At 41.6% G+C, this 13,118-nt stretch overlaps 3 protein-coding genes across 3 annotated transcripts; all 3 read right to left on the bottom strand.

Annotated features, from left to right (window-relative positions):
• Positions 1-208: 208 nt before the first annotated feature.
• zp3d.2 (zona pellucida glycoprotein 3d tandem duplicate 2) lies at positions 209-3,700 on the bottom strand. The gene is made up of 8 exons (XM_041043742.1): positions 3,218-3,700; positions 2,887-3,002; positions 2,674-2,777; positions 2,188-2,362; positions 1,953-2,058; positions 1,767-1,852; positions 1,589-1,662; positions 209-564 (listed from the first exon to the last, which is right to left on the bottom strand). The coding sequence occupies exons 1-8, from the start codon at positions 3,698-3,700 to the stop codon at positions 209-211; spliced, it is 1,500 nt and encodes a 499-aa protein (XP_040899676.1).
• A 1,468-nt stretch (positions 3,701-5,168) lies between these two features.
• Positions 5,169-6,594, bottom strand: LOC121186299 (sperm acrosome membrane-associated protein 4-like). Its single transcript, XM_041044988.1, has 3 exons — positions 6,415-6,594; positions 5,688-5,807; positions 5,169-5,539 (listed from the first exon to the last, which is right to left on the bottom strand). Exons 1-3 carry the CDS (start codon positions 6,464-6,466, stop codon positions 5,334-5,336), a joined length of 378 nt encoding a protein of 125 aa, XP_040900922.1. The 5' UTR covers positions 6,467-6,594; the 3' UTR covers positions 5,169-5,333.
• A 1,152-nt stretch (positions 6,595-7,746) lies between these two features.
• On the bottom strand, positions 7,747-12,646 carry ccdc105 (coiled-coil domain containing 105). Its single transcript, XM_041045053.1, has 8 exons — positions 12,353-12,646; positions 11,747-12,031; positions 11,174-11,278; positions 10,787-10,937; positions 9,785-9,951; positions 9,201-9,296; positions 8,991-9,104; positions 7,747-7,974 (listed from the first exon to the last, which is right to left on the bottom strand). Exons 1-8 carry the CDS (start codon positions 12,644-12,646, stop codon positions 7,747-7,749), a joined length of 1,440 nt encoding a protein of 479 aa, XP_040900987.1.
• Between the last annotated feature and the right edge of the window lie 472 nt (positions 12,647-13,118).

Raw genomic sequence — 13,118 nt, 5'->3', positions numbered from 1 at the left:
GCTTTTTGAGTTTTGCGTCTCATTGATAGTGATAGTGAGTAGCACAGTTAGTGCCAACTACTTTGAAATCTTCCAAATATGTTTAAGTACTGAAAACATTTGCACAAAAAAAATACTCACATAGATTTTTAGATTATTGCTTTTAGCTTATTAGGCGTTGTGTAATGAAGTTATGTGTGCTAAACTCATCACAGTTTATATGTAAGCTTTATTTGTCAAAATCAAAGATTTCTTCAAATATTCTACGCGGTTCTGTGACCTCCTCCTCCTCCACAACCGCAGAACCCTTCACCTGCCTCTCCTCACCCTCCAGCTCAACCCACTCCACTCCTCCACCTCCAAAGGGCCACTCCAATTCCTTCACTGTATTCTCCACCTTACCCTTCAGAGTCACAGATTTGGCTTCAGGCTGTGAAGTCGTGCTCCATTCAGTCACCTCTCTGGTCGTCTCCGGTTGTGGTGCTGCTGTTGCTGTGGTGGTAGAAACCGTCTTCCTCTTTGGGGTTGTGGTGGGTTTCACTTTAGGTTCTATTGTCCAAGGTCTGCTGCTGATTATTTTGGTCACTGGAAAATGTTGAATTTTTGTTATTAGAATATAGTGAGAAAGCCATAAAAAGAACAAAAATAAATAAATCATGAAAAGATACTCAAATTCTATAGAAAGTTAAAATAATTCAAGAATTGTATTAAGATTTCATGAGTCATTTGAAGACATTAGCTGTTGGTGGCCAGAATCATTTCTTGACAAGACCTGACTAATCACAGCTGCTATTTTTCTCCAAAAACACATTTAAAAAACAAAAACAAAAAAAACAGCATTTTTGGGATAAAACAACAAAATTAAAAAGTCTCAAATTTCTTACATTCAGATTCAGATTCAGATTCAGATAACTTTGTCATTCCTTCTACGTTCAGGTACGTATTAGGAACAAGATTACGTTACACCAGCTCAGAAGATCACAGTAGAGGTAGAGAAGGGAAAAAAACCACAATAAGGTACAGAAAAATAAATTACCATAAAAATAAGGATAAAATAACATAAAAAATACACAAAGTATTTACAAATAACAAAGTATTTTGTAACAGAAAAACAATATGTTTAAGTTCACAGTGACATTCTACAAACAGCCCAGTTATGTTTAACTCTGTCTGCTCATCATAACAGTAAACTAGTATCATTTGTATAGCACTTTAAAAAAAAAAAGTTACAAGGTGCTTAACAAAGAGACTGCATGCTGACTACAACTTTTTAAGGATGAGGAATGATTTTTCTTACTGTCAACAAATGCAACAACAAGCCCCAAACCAAGAATATGTTAGCCGGTCTCTCTGTAGTTTCCAATTTCTCTACAACATCCTTGGCACTGAGCTCAAATACATATGTTTTTTATTTTTTTAATGCAACACAATTTCCTGAAAAATCTGCAGTTTTAGGGCATGCCCATGGCATCAAGGAATAAACAGGCAAAAATTACTGTTTCGTTTAAGGTTTTGGTCTTTTCAAGGCAGATCAAAATTTCTCAAAACTTATCCTTTAATAGTAGTTGCATAAGTTCCATTATGGAAAATGAGGAAAGCAACAACTCACCTGTGGATGCGGCAGAGCTACAGCTGGAGTCGCAGCAAGTGCACACAGAGTCTGACCCATACAGCTCACCCCATCTGAGAAAAACAGTGATCCAGAGCTGAACCATTTTTAAAACTTTTTATTTCTCATTCTCATTCTTAAATTTCTTTAGGAAAAAAACAAACAAAAACAAACTAACCTTCCTGCCTCTGTGTCGTAGTTGCAGGACTTAGCTGTTGGTGAGGGCACTGAACTGCCTACAGACATGGTGCAGTGCATGTAGAGCTGCTACAGGAGATCAAAGCCAAGATTTTCCATTAACATAAAAATACAGTATAAAAATACCAGCTTTTCTCATGTAATAACTTTAAGCATCATTGTTCACCTGGTCTGTCATTCCTTTGAACATGAAGGCATCCACAGAAAATCTCACAGCATTGTTTTTGTATGGGATGAATCTAGAGTGACCGTCCTTGCTTTCAACCATACACCTTTATCAGAGGGGGAAAAAAAAAGATGACCATAACATATCTATATATTTACTGAGATATCTGTGCTTCTTTATGAATAAAAACTAAGAATAAATCTCAAGATATTCAGCTTGTGTGAGTGTTCATTACCCAAAGTTTTTCACAACTGGAAACTGAAGCGTGGAGGTGTGGGACTTCTCGGGAGTCGCATAACACGAGTGGACGTACAGTCTTTTGTCCTGGGGCATGGACGGACCCTCGGCCTCAAAGTACATAGGCTTTCCAAGCGTGTACTGATCAGACGGCGAAAGCCTTTCCCACTGAGCTGAAAGAACGAAGCAGTCAGGCAACGGGACCAGCAGCAGCTTCAAGACTCATCCTCATTCATGCAAAGACATTCAGGTTTTCCTAAATTAAACAGTGTCTTAGTAGTTAATTGTGTTGGTAATGGGCAAAAGATAATATTACTAATAAGAGCAATAATATTATATCCATATTAATACTTCCAGTTAACTTGATGGGACCTTTACAGAGTTAAGGCCACCAACTGACTTTCCAAAAACTATGCAAGCACTATCTTAACAATTCTCAAAATAAAACTGAGAGAGCTGAAAAGATGTGTTTACTAAGTTTTACCATTTCGTGGAGTCAGAATGAATTTTGCTTTGTTCTTCACTGATTTGAAGATCTGGCGCATCCGCATCTTTGGCGTATAGCCAATTTTGTAGGAGTACTGGTACCTAAACAGTTAAATACATTGTCCGGATTTTAAAAAATATATATATATTATGAAATGGAAAGAACTTGGGTTAAGGTTAAGAGTGCTCTCTGGTCTGAATCCAGTCGCACCTGTTAAAGTAACATGCAACAGGCAGGGTGAAGGGCACAGCTCGCCTGATAGGTCCTTGAAGTCTTGGTGGATCATATTGTAGTGTGTTTGAATAGGTCACCTGATTATCAATTATCTGCAAAGAAACAAAAAGCTAAATTATCAATCCTCCTTTAACAAGACTAAGGATCCTCAGCATACATAACTATTTTAGGTGGAGGTTGAAGGCCATGCTCTTGGTGGCAGTAGAGGAAAAGTCATTGGATTACAGAAGTCAATGGGATTCATTCTCTGGGAACCATGTGAAACCAATTTAATCTAATAAATGTTGACATGTTTGTTGAAACTCACCGTGCGTTTAGTTCCACACATGGAAAAGTCATATTCAAAGTAAAGGTAATCCGTCGTAGATTTACTGGCTTGGCATGTGCCCAGTTTGAGCTGAGTGTGTGGTTCACCGGTGCCTAACACACTCCTCTGCACCTGCACATGCATTTTGTTCAACTTGCACGAAGTCCTCACGGAAACTTCCGAAACAACGGGGGGGCTGGTGCTGGGCCGCCGGGCCGGGATCAGAATCTCCCGGACGGTCTCAGGTAAAGGCTCCTGCCCGGTGCCTCTGGCTGGAGAGAAATGCTCCTTCTCCACCAGCGGCAGGGTGGAGTCCACAAACATGGGGAGATGGAGGTATGGCGGCGGAAGACTCGGTGTATCTCTCCGGGAAACTTTTGGTATCACCTGGGCTGTTTGATTTAAAGCCTCCAACCCCCGCAGTGCTCCTCCAACTGCGGGGATCAACAACGGTATAATAACAAACACTGAAAGATAAGCCATGTAACCCATTTTAAACTGTTTTTTTTAAAACATGAAACTTAACTAAATTATATAGTCACCGTCAATGTGCTCTTTAGATGGAGCCAAATTAACAGCACCTGGTGGTGAACAGTGTTGCCAGATTGACTGACAAACCCCAGTCAGGGCCTAGAACCCGGCCAATCGTGATAAAAGTAGGTCACTGATTTAAGCAGCAGGCTACAATTAGATGCCCGTTTTTTAAGCCAATATTTTACCATATTTTGAAAAATTAAGTCCGCCGTATTCGCTACTGGCAGTGCCCGTTTGCTATGTACCATTTGATCTACTGACATCTATTAATGAATTATTGTGAAACTGAAGAAAACTTAAAAACGTTAAAATTGTCAAGCGAGTTCTGGAGATGTAAGGAGCGTCTTTTTTCTAAGCGGATATATGAGCATTTATTCACGCTGGACATCCGATTTTTAATACACTGAGGGTTTTAAAGTAGTTATTTGAATCCATGAACTGTGCATCACTACTGTTGGTGCAACTGTTGATCGTGTTGATAACTGAGGGCAAACTACAACAGCTAACTTCCTGTTGTGTTAAGAACACCTGCATGCACCTGTTCCTTTCACCAAACACAGTATCTTCGTCTCAGGCTTCTCTTTTTGGCCTCGTCAAGGCTTAAACCGCCCGAATGGTACAAAATTGAAACAACACAACCAAATAAATTTCCACCCGTCCAGTTAAAGAAAAATAAGCCCCATTTATCTGGCAACACTGAGGAAACGAGAGCAGACAGAAACAGAGTGGCGCCACCAACTGGTTATTTCATGTAAAGCAACTTTGTGGCGCAAGTTTTGTTGATTTGATTGCGTCTGTGTAGACACTTGTGTGTAACTTATATCATTAATAATGGCTCCTTTCCATTGAAGTGTGCCAATTTCAGGACTTAGTGAGTGCGTCACTAGCAGGGCCATAGGCTGTATATAAATATATTATGTACTATAATATATATATGTTACTATTATTAGTAACAACTTTTTTTCTGTTCTGATAATTGTCTGTGTGTGTATATATATATATATATATATATATATTCAAACCTACAATATGTTATAGTATAATTCTGTTGATCTGCACTGAATTTCATCCTTTTTTTCATGGAGGGTAAATATGACACACCACACACACACACACACACACACACACACACACACACACACACACACACACACACACACACATACATACACATACATATATTTACATACAGACTGTATAGGCCTATGAGGCAAACTTGTGATTCTGACCTGTATAAATGAAGCTGACTGATAATTGGATAGAGGTAGTTTACTTTACTACAGTTTGTATAAAATTCTGAAAATGGGAACAGAAGCAAAACAAGTTGACGTGCATCATCCCCACTCTCTCCTCCAAAAACAGCTCTGCAACCAGAAAGGCGTGGCTTTAGATGTTGTGAGCAACAGTCAGAGAAATTTATAGTTTTTTGTCCCACTCTTGTGGTAAAACAAACCATGGTTTAGCCCAGATTAGTGCACAGTTATGAAAAGGAAACTGAGTACAGTGTCAGTCTATTAGAGGGCAGAAAAGGTAACTCCTCTTCATGTGTGTTAACCTTTCACATCGCTTAAATATTTTCTATTCACCAAACTGAGTATGAAATAAGTAGTGTGAGTAGTGTGCCAGTCCAGCAGGGGGTAGCAGGTGTTCCAGCCCTGTTGCACAGGTGTGTGTCGCAGCATTCATTGGTGAAGGTGAAGTTGAGTCCCATGGCATATTTTTCACCTGTGACTCCACACAGGGCGGGCAGGACGCAGCTCTTCTCGTACAACACCACGCGGAAGTCTCCTGAAAGTTCATTAGAAAGATCAGTTTAAGAGTCACGCACACAAAATAAACCAGAGCGACACAGCTCCCTCTGTGCCCTGCCTTTCTCGGTTCTTTTTCTCAGTTTTGATTCATTTAAATTTTGCTCAGTGATTTGAGGCGGCCTCACCTTTCTGACCCACGGCTCTGCTGGACAGACAGAGCTGCCCAGGTGGACACTTCAGAGGAAATCGGATGCAGTCCAGAGGTGAGATGGCAGGGAACACACAGGTGTAACAGAAGAGGGGAACTGAAGGACAGATACGCCGGTTAAAACCACAAAATCACCTCAGGAGTTCAGTTTTGCAGACGAGCATGCGTGATAAAATAATTATGATCCAAGATGTGATCAAGGATTAAAACTGTACCATCCCTTGTTCTGAACTTAAAAACAGGCATCAGCATCCTCAAGCATTAACATTTATTATAAATGTTATAAATTTATTATAAAATATTATTATATCACTTGTACTTGTAATTGCTAATGCAATTTGATAATTGGAGAATTTGCTGGTTTGTCTCGTCTTACATGATAGTAAGTTGAATATCTGAAGGTTTTTGACTGTTAGTCAGACAAAATAAGATTAATATGCCACCTTGGCCTCAAGGAAACTTTGATGATCAGTTTTTAAGGTTTTCTAACATTTGAAAGACCAAACAATCAGTTGAGAAAATAATCGGCAGATTAATCAATGATATAATAATAATCATCTTTATTTGCAAACTCTAAAATTACCTTTTGCTGCAAAAGCCACAGTATTTCTGCTGGCAATAGCATGCATCTTTTGCACACTCATGCACACAAGCAAACACATAAACATAAACACACACACACACACACACAGATGTTCACTTACCCACAGCTGGAAGTAAACAAAGGAGGAGCAGAGGACAAACCAGCTTCAACATTACTGACTGTTTCTGTCTCACCAGCAGGAGATATTCGAGGCTCGATTCTTCAGCGCTTAACGTCGTCTCTTACTTGATATTTTCTAGAAGAAACCAGGTCAGTTTCCAGCCAGTTTTTATTGTCTTTCTCTGCTGCCTCATCCGACAAAGCTGAAGAGATCTGAAGGTAAATCTGCTCTGGTTTCTCTTGATATTCTGTCAATTAACTCCAAGAATCTCCACACCCCAACGCTTATGATTCAATTAGGCTGTTAGCTTCCAGGCGAAAGCTTTTTCAGTGCTGCTGTGGCTCACTGTCCAGCAGAGAATAGCCCCATTCAGATTTAAGAGAATCAATAGAGCTTTGTTAGGAACCAACACTCTAGCTTAAAATCTACATAAAATTGGTAATTTTATGCCTATTTATGCTGTGTTTTTTTAACAGAATGACAAGACGTGGCCTGTACTATGGTAAAACAGGGCAGGTTTATTAAATCATGTCTTATTTAATAATGAAAGACGTTGAGTTTGGTTGGAGGGCTGTCAAGTGACCTGCAGTCCCATGACTAGACAGCTGCATAGGAGGTAGGGACAGTGCCACAGTTTCTGACTTTCTGGAAAAGATGTTGAATTCACAGGTCTTTTAAAGCTGTTTCTGTACACAGAAAAGGGGCAGTTTGTAAATAAAACTAAACTCTAATACCTTAGTTTAACAAGTAAATCAATAGTTTTTGGTCAATCTGATAACATTGTAAGATAAGATAATCATATTATATCCCACTTCATCTCTGTCCACTCTTTCTCTTAAAGATGACCTAATTAGATCACAATAAAACAGCAAAGAACATTTTTTTTCCTGTGCTTTCTCTCTGACCAAGAAGTGTGAAGTTTTCAACAGAAGAATCTTGCACATTGGTTTGTAACTTGTAACACTTAGTTTTAACTTTTATTAAATTTTGGTGTTTAAGGTGTTACTACACAAAGGGGGAAAAAACAGAAAATGTCCAAATGACCACACTGTGAAAAGCATTTCTTTATGGATATTAGTTTGTGCTCTGGGTCAGTATAAACAGGAAAGGGCTTTCCCTGAACTGTTCCAAAGCTAGAACTAAAGGGCCTAGCCCAAGACTAAAAGTACATAGGAATAAATGAACTGGGGTGTCTAAGTACTTTTGGCCGTACTCTAGTGCAGCTTTTATTCCATTCTATTATTCTTGAACCAGTACTTTTTGCACATAGCTGCTTCCTGTGCTCACCACACATTAAATTAACACTAACATCTCTCCCTACTTGCTGCAGCTCTACTCAACACAACCCATGGGGAGTTGGCTTCTGGATGCCCCCTGCTGGAGAAAAGAAGGCATGGCTCGCTTGTCTACCTGCTGACGCCTCATGCGGACCACACCTGCATCCACCTGAGCTGCTGCTCTCTTGCCATTCAGGTCGTCCAGCAGCTGCAGACAGGCCTGCTGCAGCCTCGCCAGCTCGCCCTCAGAGGACATTACAGATTGCCTCAGCACTGCGCTGCCCTGAGACACACACAGGAAACACATTTAGCCTGATTTGGTTTGGTTGAGTCACGCAGCAGGTGACAAAAGGGGAGGATCGTGTTAAACCACTGAATGCTTTTTTTAATATATGGTGTGAACATCTGCCAGTAAGTATACAGCATACATGCTGACATTTGAATTCGAAAGGATTCAGGTTAACATTTTGTATATTCTTTATATTCACACATGAGAAATTCCAACTATCTCATATCAAATGAAGCTCTTCTTATTGCTACCTCTCTAATTTGAAAGATGCAGTGGAAGGATGAACCTCTGCTCCACACCTTGTTTGTTTGCTTTTATTACCCGTATTGAGGTCAGTGTATGTTTTTTGGGTGTCTTCTCTTCTATCTGTAGCCACTTACAGCCCTTATAATGTGTTGAGATGGTATCAAGAGACGAGATCCCAGTTTTGGTTTATTTTAGATTAGTCGTGCATTTTGTTGTCTGCAGCGGTGCAAGTGCAAGCTGAGATAATTTTTTTTCCCTCAAAGTTTTATCTGTCAACCGACCCAAAAATATGTTTAGCAGTGCTTTCAAACTCTGGTCCCGCTGTACCAGTAATAAATGAAATGGCAAGAAGAAATTATGAGGTTGCCAAGTTGTGAAAAAATAAATTGGCCTGCTGTTGAAAACTATCACTGGGCTAAAAAGCTTTATGTAACTTAAGCAGCGTTGCTGGTAAATGCTGACAAACCCGCAGAGCTTTATCACCCAACTCTGCAGCTCCCTTCAGCTCTGTGAAGTGTTTTAGTGTCTTTCCGTACACTTGCGTTTTGAGTTTATGGTCGAACTACTGCTCTTCCTCATTAATTTGAGCTAAAGGATAAAAAGACAAACGAAGTTATACCACAGGACGATGTGCACAAGCTAGATAGAGCCTCTAACAAAGCATTAATAATTGGTTAGAAATCAGAACCTCCTCATGAATTATGAAGAAGAAGGTGGTAGCCAAATTTCTGTCACTGTCATATATGAGTGTGTTTGACATACACCTGTATGAGATGAATGGCCTCAGGTAACTGTGTCCCCGGGTGTCTCTGATAAACCTGCACCAGAGGCCTGTTGAGTTTCTCTCTGGACAGCATATCACCACTGTACTCTGGACCCTGTAAAACCGAATAACACAGGAAAAACATCGCCTTGTGGACATTATCACTGAATTTCAAATACAGTCACTGATCCTGTTCCACATGCACGCTAACCTGTGCTCTGTCTGTGCTGTGACAGATACAGTTAATTTCCCTCTGCTTGCGGAACATGGCCTGCCTGGTGGCTGCAGACATCAAAGTCAGGCTTTGCTACAAAAGACAGATTGAAATTAAATCTACTTCAATCAGAATATTTCTGTATTGTGAAGATTGTGCGTGTGTGCAGTGACGGTTCTATTCCCTGGGCGAGATGCCCTCCGAGCCCCCCCCCCCCGAAAAAAAAAAAAAGAGCCATCACTAGAGGCCCCGCCCAGTCTCCCTCTGTCGTGGTGCCGCTTTTTGTTTTTCTTGCCTCCTCTCATCTGTTCTTCACTGCTTGTCTGGAGACCCAGAGGTGAACTGTCCCCCGAGCACCCCTCCTCACACAGCTTCTGAGCACAGCACCTTCTCAGCAGGCAAGGGCGCCTGCAGCTGCAGGTGGCGCCAATTTGCCAAATCCCCACAGTAATATTAATAGAAAACCGCTTAGCGGCGCAGATGATTTTTTTTTTCATGTGGTTGTGCCACCGGCCATGTGATGCTGCCCCGAGCGGCTGCCCGGTTCGCCTGTGCCAAAAACCGCCACTGTGTGTGTGTACCTGCAGAGTGATTGTCTCTGCAATTTTCTTCACCAGGCCGTCGTTGACGGCACAGTGAGCAGCTTTCTGCCTGGCGATGGCGCTGGTTAGCATCCGTCTGATGTTTTCCCTCAGTAGCTGTGACTGGTTGACTGTCAAAGTGGACGACTCTAAAACCTGTTTACACTCTGAAGGAGGACAAACCAGTGATGTCAAAAATCTGCTTATTTAAACTGGTTCATTTGACACATTATGCACAGTTACAAATGCACTATGATCATATTTACATTTCATTTACATTTCAACTGGATTGCTGAGACATGCACGTCCCCCTCAGTATAAATTGTTATGACTTTGGTGATCATCTGGCCTTTCATCTAGCGCCATCATCAGGTCAAAGTTTTGTTTGTGCAAATACTTTATGACCAAATACCTGCAAAATATGTAAACATTATATCTGCTTAACATTGGGTTAGCATTGTCGTCACGACCATGTTGCCATAGGAGCGTTAACATTATTTAGCCCAAATCACCACTGTGCTTGAGTACAGCCTCTAGAGCTGCGAGCATGCCTGTAGAGTCTTAGTCTTTTTAATACTAGTCTACATGGCCACAGTATTTCTTGTATATACTGTAGATACAGACAGTGCACATTAACACAGACATGAACACAGTAAAGCAGTGAAGTCATTTCTTCAATCATTTCACGTGGAGCCCATTTCTTCTTTTTTGTATTTAATTTTTTTGCAGGCATGCTTCTTTGTCTTTTGAAAAAGTTATGCCAAACCAGGATTTTGACCTGATTGGGCTCTCTTAAAATAAAAATTGTGGTTTGAAGTCTGTATTACTTTTTCAGTGTATTCCAATAGCTTAACATCTACATTTCATATGTGTAAAATTACACTTTGCTTTTGGGGTTATTTTGTGTCATATGTCTTTTGTTCTTGACAGCTGATTTTCCTGCTGCAACAACATGATTGCCTGCAGGGATTGATACAGCTTTACCTTCTTTTCTGAATGTACCTGGTGTAAAGGGGCTGATGGGGTCTGTTTTGGTGAAGGTCTGAGCAGCGTTGCTGTGTCCTCCAGCAGAGGCGCTGTGAGGCAGCAGCTCCAGGACACGAGCCCTCTCACTGGCACAGTCCAGCAACTTTCTGCTGCTCTGACCCAGGGCCTGGAAGACACAGAGGAGGGACTTAAAAAGGACACATTGGATGGAGGCTATTTATGCATGAAGGCTTTCGGTCGTGTTGTCTTTCTTCCACTAACCATGCCCTTAAATCACACGGAGGGTCAAGTGGAATAGGAGAGAACACAAAGAAACTGAGACAGAGTGTGTGTGGGGGGGGGCACTTTTAAAGAAAATGAGTCAGCTGATGAAGACAGCAGAGCAGTAACACTGTAAATCACCTGGAGCTGGGTCAGTGTGTTTCTCAGTGCTCCCTCCAGATCTTGTTTCAACTTGGCCAGCTCTCTTCTCTCACACAACAGCAAGTAATCAGCACCATCTCTCTCCTGCAACGGAGCAGAACTGTCAGCGAACACTTTCCTGACAAATGAAGTTCACAATACCAAACTTAATGAATTAATCCATAGTCTGCTGTATCACTTTCTTATCTGGAGTTAGACGAAGCTGTAATGGCTGTGAAAATGTAACATACTGTATTTCGCAGGTTATCAAAAGGATTTAGAAATAATCTGATATTAGCAGTACTTTGAATAAGATAAGTGTAATAATGATGTTGGATTTGCATGGGATTTTAACAAAATCTTATGGCAATTTGAGAACCATTGCATGCATGTTTCTGCAGGCGAAAATCTCTTTAAAAAAACCCAACAACTTCCTGTGGTGCTGCTCACAAAATAAACAAAAATACTGACAGAATTATCTGTGTCTTTTGTCATCAGACAAGTAGAAAAAGTTTGTAATGTGCATTTGCTGCTCTGTTAAAACCGCTAACAGCCAAGTTGTGGGGACTTCACCGTCTCAGAAGTGGACGGCCTCCTGGTCCTCCCCTCTGAGCTCCTCCTGTTGACAGTCAGATCAGTCCTGAGGCTGCGCAGCATCTTCTCCAGGTGACCCCTCTCCCTCTCCAGCTTGATGCCCTCCTGGGCCACCCTACCGGCCTGCCTGCGCAGCTGGCCTTCCACCTCCCGCACCCTCCGCATGTACTCACTGGCCACAGCAGTGCTGGCCCCAGCACACTGCTCACGCAAGCTGGTAGGCGGGAATGGGGCCACCGACGTCCTCTGGGACGCACTGGGGAACTTGAGAGGAAAGTTAAATCACAAATATAACTGCACCAGTGGTCGTACAGTTTTACAGTACTTGCACTTCACTCCACAACATTTCAGAGGGAAATATTGTACTTTATACTGCAATATTACTATACTACAGTATATACAGTATACTATTACTACTATGGATACTTTTACTAGAGGATTTGAATACTTCTTCCGACTCCAAAACAAAAATGACATTAATGTCTTACAGTCTAATTTATTAAAGTTAAGTTAAAGTTGGTCTGAGGTGTTTACTAATGAATTTCTAACTTTTAGCGTTTTATCATTCTTGAAACCCTTTCTCACCATCCCTCCCGTAGTTTGGGGCCTCAGCATCTTATTTTTGCAGTTGCAGTCACGACCCTCTTCGCATTCCTCCCCTGTGATTTTATCTACGGTCGTGTCCGCTGTGTCATCTGTGCCCTTTGGGCTGAAACCGGCAGCGGCGCTGCTGCTCCGGTGCCGGCTGCAAGTCACCGATCGCCCTGATCGAGTCTGGCGCACCAGGCGCTCCGAGCGCCGGATGGAGCGGACCGTCCCATCGCGCCAAGACTGCGGTCCGATGATGACGGAGCCGAGGGGAACCGACTGGACCTGCATTCCTTGACATGCACTTTCCTCCAAAAAGTGTTTTCTACCGGCTGTTATCTCTCCCTGGCTTGGATAAATCCTTCAAGGGAGTCGCTTTATTTGTCCACTGTGAAGCGTCCAGAGTGAAAACTTCGTATAAACTGTTGGTATCAGCTCCATAGCAACAGTTCCTGAAGTAACTAGAAACTCAAAGCTGTTCGGTGATTGGAGAGTAAGACGACGACAGGGGGCACTGTCATTCAACACTTGTGTTGAATGACATTGCCCCCTGCAATGAATATCTGCATTAGTGGTCGTTGGTGGGGTCATGGGTAATGTAGTATTTAGATCTGTCCGCCATGCAATATGATGCACAAATCAAGATTTCTCAGAAATCATCAGAAGTGGTGGACATATCATAAACCCTACTTAAGCAGAACTGAAAATACCATTTAAAGAAAAGCTTGAAGGTCAACTTTCATCTCCAAGAATGCATGATGGT

This window comes from Toxotes jaculatrix, chromosome 8, assembly GCF_017976425.1.
Source record: "Toxotes jaculatrix isolate fToxJac2 chromosome 8, fToxJac2.pri, whole genome shotgun sequence".
Taxonomy (NCBI): domain Eukaryota; kingdom Metazoa; phylum Chordata; class Actinopteri; family Toxotidae; genus Toxotes; species Toxotes jaculatrix.
Note: the sequence above shows the minus strand (reverse complement) of the source record. Positions and strands in the feature narration are given on the sequence as shown.